This window comes from Mesitornis unicolor, unplaced genomic scaffold (genome assembly GCF_000695765.1).
Source record: "Mesitornis unicolor isolate BGI_N332 unplaced genomic scaffold, ASM69576v1 scaffold36478, whole genome shotgun sequence".
NCBI lineage: Eukaryota > Metazoa > Chordata > Aves > Mesitornithiformes > Mesitornithidae > Mesitornis > Mesitornis unicolor.
In genome coordinates this window covers 23,835-30,830 of record NW_010203137.1, presented here as the reverse complement: position 1 = coordinate 30,830, position 6,996 = coordinate 23,835, and the positions used below count along the sequence as shown (strand labels likewise).

The 6,996-nt window shown below is 53.6% G+C and overlaps 1 protein-coding gene across 1 annotated transcript in view; it reads right to left on the bottom strand.

Moving 5' to 3' along the window:
• Window positions 1-3,701: 3,701 nt before the first annotated feature.
• Window positions 3,702-6,996, bottom strand: part of LOC104545475 (kelch domain-containing protein 8B-like) — a gene marked incomplete at both ends in the record, with an annotated part of 27,126 nt that continues 23,831 nt past the window's right edge. Inside the window, one exon of the mRNA XM_010190623.1 lies at window positions 3,702-3,939. Within this exon, the coding sequence (XP_010188925.1) occupies window positions 3,702-3,939 (238 nt within the window). The remainder of the gene's footprint in view (window positions 3,940-6,996) is intronic.

Here is a 6,996-nt window from a genome sequence, read left to right as displayed (position 1 = left end):
CTCCTGCCTGCACCCCAGCTCCCTACCTGCACCCCGGCTCCCTCAGGCCGCACCTGAGCCACCGCAGCCCAGGCAAACCCCCATCACCAAGATTGCTCTCCTCTTGCCCAGGCCAGCGGGGACAGGGGCTGGGAAATTTGGGTGATGCTGACACGTCGACCTCTACAAAGCAGGCAGGGCAGGCGGCTAATCTGGGGATTAGCACCGGGGGGGCCGCAGCAGGGAGAGCCTGACAGCAGCAGAGCCCATACACACACACCGCAGCCGTTGGGAGACTTTCGGCATGGGTGCAACAGCCACCTCCACGTCCTCGGTGCTGACAGTGGTTTTGTCATCTGCCAAATGACTCAGGGGCAGATGAAGAGATAAGCGCCCGCTCCGTGCTGCCACAGCGGCTGGCCGCCCATGCAGATCGGGATGTGGGGCAGGGATGCAACCTGTGCTCTCACACCGTGCCGGTGGCTGCTATGGTATCACTGGCTTTTGACCACTGTTCTTCCCTCTCTTCTTGGGCTCTTCCTCAAGGAACCAAGACAAAACCCCAGTTTGGAAGAAAAGTGCCCCAATTCAGTACCCACAAACAGCCAGGAGCACAGCTTTGTGTTTTCATGACCACTGGATGTGTTTTACAGCGCTGCCCCATGCCCTCTGCAGTCCCAAGACACCTCCAGCATCCTCCCCGGAGACCTTCGGTGATGAGTGGGATGAGACCCCACGGATGGAAACCCCACGGCGGAAAAGACCAGAAGAAACCGCACTCACGGGCCACCACACGCCTGGTGGCACAGGATCCTCCAGCAACGAGATGGAGATGGTGAGTTTGGTGTCCTCACACTGGGAGTATGGGCTGGGATGGGATCTGCTCGGCCGGGGTGCAAGCGCAGTGCCAGTGGGAAGGCTGCTGTGTCCCATGGGACTGTGGTGGCTCCTGGCTGTGGATGCCAGACCCGGGACAGAGCTGGCAGCACACACACACACACACACACATTTACACACATACACACACACACACACTCTTCCATTTTTGTCCAGCACAAGGCTGGGAGAGGAGTCGCCGTCGTTACAGCCACACTGGGACAAATCTTGTCACTGGCAGCGATAACTCCAGAGCAGACCCTGAGTGGGACCAGGCGTGGGGCTGGGCTGTGGGGGCTCCCTGGGGCTTTTCCCCTTCCATCTCGGGGAGGTGACCGGTGCAGGGGGAGCGCCGCTGGCTGCCATTGGTGTTACACCTCGTTTCTCAGGGGATTTTTCTTGACACCTCGCTGTGTGTGTGGTGGTGGGGGCTGTGGGGGACCCCAGGGCAGCCCTGAGTTGTACCCACGGCCGCTCCGTCCTTCGGGTGCCGGTGAACCAGGGCCTGCTCCGGCTCGGCTGACACCTCCAGAGGTCCCTCCAAGCTCAGCCATCGCTGCTGCTGCCTGCGGCGGGCTGCGCTTGCGGTCACCAGCCCCCGCGCCGCCCTCCGGCGGCTGCTGCTGCCGTCACCCGGCCCCTCTACTGACCTCGGGGGGTCCCCACGGCTCCCACATCTGCCCCTGCTGCCTTCTCATCCCTAATTAACATCACCGAACCGACACTAAACGGCAAGGGCGGAGGTTTCCTCCTTCAAACATCAGAGAGGAGCTGAAAAAAACCCAATCCCCCCCGTGCCACGATGCAGGGGAGTTACGCAGCTGCCTGCTCGCCTGCTGAAACAGGATCCTGCCTCTCCCAAAAAAACAATACACAGACGCTGAGCTTTTGTGGAGATACAATGAGTTTATTAAAGCCAGGAAAAAGGGATCCCAGTCAGCCCCCTCAGGACTACAAAGCGGGACTGGTTGGGTTTGTGGCAAGAGAAGGGTTTTGTCAACACCAAAATGCTTCCTTTGATGGTAACAGACCACAGATCAGGTGAGGTGAGCAGGGTGGTCCTTTCTGACCTGAAATCTGCGAGTCCTGAGCCGCTCCTCACTGGAGAGGTGCGGGTTTCTGGAGGATGAGAACCGTCCATCAGCGACTTCAGCTGCTTGGTTTGAGTGTCACAGCTTTCAGCTGCTGTTTGGGAACCGCTGCCCTTGAGAAGTGCATGTTGCAGAATTCCTTGAGGAGTTAAGAGATGTGTGAGACAAATAAGATAAAAAAATGAAATAATTTCCTGAATTTTCTGAAACCAAGACGTTTCCTTGTAGTTTGAAAGGAGAAGAAATGCAACAGTTGGTGAATCTGAGACGCTGGGACTTGGCTTTCCTCAGCTAAACCTGCCCTTGTCCAAAGCTCACAAACAGTTCCTGGAATAAATCTGAACCTTACTGAAATCAACCAGAACAACACTCCCTACTGCCTAGGGGGATCAAAAGCTGAACTTTTAGACATAGAAACCAACATAGAGGCTATGAGTAAGAAACAGAGCAAAGCCTCTGGCCACAGAGATGTTATTACATTGACCAGGTTGAAAAGACCCCGTCAGCTTTCTCAGCTACGGGAGGGCTTCCCCTCTGCTCCCACGTAGCCCCTCGCAAAAGATGAAAGTGGGTGAGAAGAAACACCACTTGTCCCTGAGCAGGTAACACACCTGGAGGAATAAACCACAGCCAAGGCTGCGCTGAGAACTCCGAACACGAACCGAACCCTTCAATCGGAATAATCGCTATCAAAAACCAGAGAGCAACAGGCCGCGTTCTGCTGAGCCAGCGCACTGACGGGGCCTGGTTTCATGGAGGCCGCAGGGCTCCGGAGGCTGAAGCAGCTCATCTGTTTTTCACCTGTTGTGCTGCACAGGGAAAATATATTTTCCTGGGGAGAGGAATCCCAGAGACTCCTTTTTGCACAGGAAACGCTCGCTCTTTTCTTCATTTCCAAACTTCTCTTTCTTTTGTCTGCAAGTTGGTGCAGGCTTTTATTGGAGCATGGCACCGGTGGGACATTCTTTGCAAGCCTTGGCTGAGTGCCGCTGAGGATCTGTGGGTTGGGAGCTGCAGAAAAGGGGTTAGAGCCTCCTAAACTGAGAGCAACGGCGCGTCTGGGAACGCAGCTTTTCCTGGCGCTTTCTGAGTCAATAATCCCGTTTGCCTTCCTCTGCTTCGTTCCACCATCAGCACACCGAGAGACCTCGCCTTTTCTGACCACAGGGCACGTTTTCTTCCTCACCATTGCTTTATTCCAGGGGATCCTTCCTGGCCTCTGCTTGGCTTTGCTCCCTGTGGCTGCGTTCTCCACCTCGCCGTCCGTGGCCCGGCTACCGTCTCTTTGCCTGGGCACATCTTTTCGTACAGAAAGGTGGCAAACCTGAGGCTGCCTCTGCTGTGATGATGCCAGGGATTCGAACCCTCTGGTGCATCTCCTGACCGCCTTCCTCAGCGGGGTTGGCAGCGGCACCTCCTGCAGTGCAGGACAGTGTTTCTTCTGACCGCCTCCCAGAAAGTGGCCGTTGGTGCAGCACACGCAGGGATGGTTGGCACAGCTCTGTGTTCCCAAACTGTTTGTCACTTCCCACAGCGGGGTGTTTCCTCTGCCACACGCTGCTGTAGCCACGGGGCTCACGTTCCCTCCCAAAGCCGTGTTTAGTTCACCCTTGGGTGTGCCATCCCCAGTGCCCTGGTTCTTCATGGGGGAGTCTCTGTGCTGCTCCCCTGTTGCCGTGGAGGAGGGCTGACACTGACCTGGGGGGCTGTGATCCCCCCTGCCTCGGCAGCGTGGCTGGTGCACGTCCTCCTCACCCAGAGCATGGTGCTGGCACGGGCCGGGGGAGGTTTGGGATGAGTTATCTGCCCTGTGAGGGGGGGCTTTGGCGCTGGAAATGAGCGTGTGCAGCTCGGCTAAGGCATTGGGGAGCGTCGGGAAGCCTAATTCTTCACGCAGCTTCAGGTGCTGATCCCTCAGCTGAGCTGGCAGCGACTCCAAACCCTCCTTCAGTAGCTGAATGCTGGATTTCACATCCGAAATCTCCGCGTCTTTCTGGGGAGACAGCAAGCAGAGCAGAAGCAGCAAGCCACACATTAAAAGGTGCAGTTAACAGTATTCAAACAATAAGCTTGTAGGCAGTGTCAGTTAGACCCCTTAAGTTGGGTATTGACCCAAAGATCAACAATTTCTATCTCCCTGTGTAATAAATATTCTCAAAGTGAGAGGTTTGGGTTGGGGCATACCCCTAACCCACTGTGCGCCCCTCTCCCAGGAGCGCTGCCTTCTCTCACACTGGCGTGACACCTCCTTGCTGAAAGCAATTCCTGCCGCAGAGCCTTTGGGGAAACCAGACCTGTCTGGGTCTGACGCTTCATTCTGCTCTCTCTGACACCCACCTGTTCCTTTTTCACCTCCTTTTGCCTCTCCCTGGGAAAACATCCAGCTGAAGGGATGAGGCACTGCACTTCTGTGAGATGCTGTCCACTCACAGCGGGCTCCCTGCTCACCAAGCAGAGTTTCATCAGAGCCTGCAGCACTGTTAGCCAGCGCTTGGGTGAGCACCAGTCAGCATCTGGCCTAGAATTAGCATTTTAATATGTCTTTCCTGCTTCATTATAACAGGAGCAGACTATTTGATAATCCAGCATTCGAAGCAATTTAATATTCAGTTAATATTTTGAAGAAGAGGGAGAAATTCAGAATAAAAGATTAATTTCTGCTCTTACGGCTGCAAGTCTCCTCTCCATCTCCAGCAGCGCCTGCTCCATTTGGTTCTTATCTGCCACAGCTTTCAGCACCGAGCCACAGTGGCTTTGAAGAGCATCCTGCACTAAACAGGGAAATCAATAAAAAACACATTTGGTCTTTCATTTGTAAATGTGAATAAAGCACTGTCAATATTATTGCTACTTCCTCCATGGCTTGGCACGAAATACTCCACCGTGCTGTGCAGCCGTAGTGATTTGCCCGCTGAGATCTCCCTGAGCCCCAAGCGATGAACAATAGGGCAGATGTTTAATGCAAGGCACTTGAAATTTGTAAGATGCTGCGTGTAGGTCAGACCTCATTTACTGTGCTCTATTAATATGGCAGCTGCAGACGGAAGGCACGCAAAGCTGGAAGTCTTGGCTGGCTCAACACAAGGAAGGCTGAGGCTTAGTTCTCTGCACAGCACGCATGGCCAGGGAGGGGGACCCGAAAATATCTGATCCATCCCAATGTAACTGGCCCTCATCTGTAACCAGCTGATGGTAAATGGGAGCTTAAAAGCCTAGGATTGCTGATAACAGATGCAAGGGGGTCATGACTAAGAGCAACCAGAGAATACACTACACAACAGAAGTGCACAGAATCACACAGAATCACAGAATCCCAGACCGTTAGGGATTGGAAGGGACCTCCAAAGCTCATCCAGTCCAATCCCCCTGCCGGAGCAGGAACACCCAGATGAGGTTACACAGGAAGGCGTCCAGACGGGTTTTGAATGTCTGCAGAGAAGGAGACTCCACAACCTCTCTGGGCAGCCTGGGCCAGGGCTCTGTCACCCTCACTGAGAAGAAGTTTCTTCTCCAATTTCAGTGGAACCTCCTGTGTTCCAGTTTGTGTCCGTTACCCCTTGTCCTATCATTGTTTGTCACCGAGAAGAGCCTGGCTCCATCCTCGTGACTCTCACCCTTTAAATATTTATAACCATGAATGAGGTCTCCCCTCAGTCTCCTCTTCTGCAAACTAAAGAGCCCCAGCTCCCTCAGCCGCTCCTCAGAAGGGAGATGCTCCACTCCCTTGATCATCTTTGTAGCCCTACGCTGGACTCTCTCCAGCAGTTCCTGTCCTTGAACTGAGGGCCCAGAACTGAACACAATATTCCAGATGAGGTCTCACCAGGGCAGAGTGGAGGGGGAGGAGAACCTCTCTGCCCTACAACCACCCCTCCTGATACACCCCAGGATGGCATTGGCCTTCTTGGCCACAAGGGCACAGTGCTGGCTCATGGTCATCCTGCTGGCCACCAGGACCCCCAGCACAGGAGGCTGATAACTAAAGGAAAGCTGCCTGAAGGGACAGTGGGGAATGGTGAAGGAGCGTGCAAAGAATTGGGATTTCCAGTTGCTGGGCACAGGAAGAGATGGGGCCAGAAACCACCTGAACCAGGCACTTTGTGCCCAGCACTTGGGCAGCTGTAGCTGGGAGGCACTGGGGGCCTCGGCAGTGTCCTGTGAGGGCACAGACCCCTGCCAGGGTTTTTAATGTTGAAAAAATGAATACAAATAAGAATCTTTGTTACGTGATTGGGCAGTAATGTCCCTCTATGCAGCTGCAATTATTCCTACACAGCGCTGCTGTGACTAATACACTACAGCATGGGAGCACATCCTGTGGAGGTGAAAAATCCTTTGCAATCTTACAGAAATCTTCCTTTAAAATCATAAATAAGGATCCAGAGAAAATGTCGCTCGCTAAATGTGCCTGGTCTTTCCTGCCAATGGAGCAGGAAGGTGTGTACAGATGGTGGGGCTGGGGTGGAACAAAACAGGATGCAAAGCTCTCCTGCTAAAACAAAGCATTGCGGCCAACGGGCTGGGATCACCGAATCTCCAGAGTCCTGGACTAGCACTGCCTGCCCGAGAAAAATCAGAGTAAAGCCTAAGGGCCAACAAGTGGCTACAAGAGCTCTGCGATTAATTAATCCTCTTTTGCTACAGATCCAAGGCGTCTGATTGACTTTGGTGTCGGTAGAGCCTGGCTGATCTCAGCTCTTCGGAGATGCGCACTCACCCTCACCGGCTGCAGAGCCGCACAGCACAGGGATCTCCTCCTTCTGCCCAGCTGTTTTAATTAACTTCAGGACTTAATCATCCTGGCAAGCTGTGCCCTGCTGTCTAACTCTAGCTGGAATTGGTCAAAGAGTTAAAAGAGTTAAAATTGGTCAAAGAGTTAAAAACTAGCAGGGAGAGGCAGGCAGAAAGGCAATGTACAGGGTTTGTTTCTGTAAAAAAACCAGGGACGTTTTAAAAAGGGACATTTGGGAAGGAAGAAAGGAAAGAGATGTGAGCAATTATGGGCTTATTCGTTTGTTCTCATTCTGTGCAGGGTTTTAGAACAGACCTT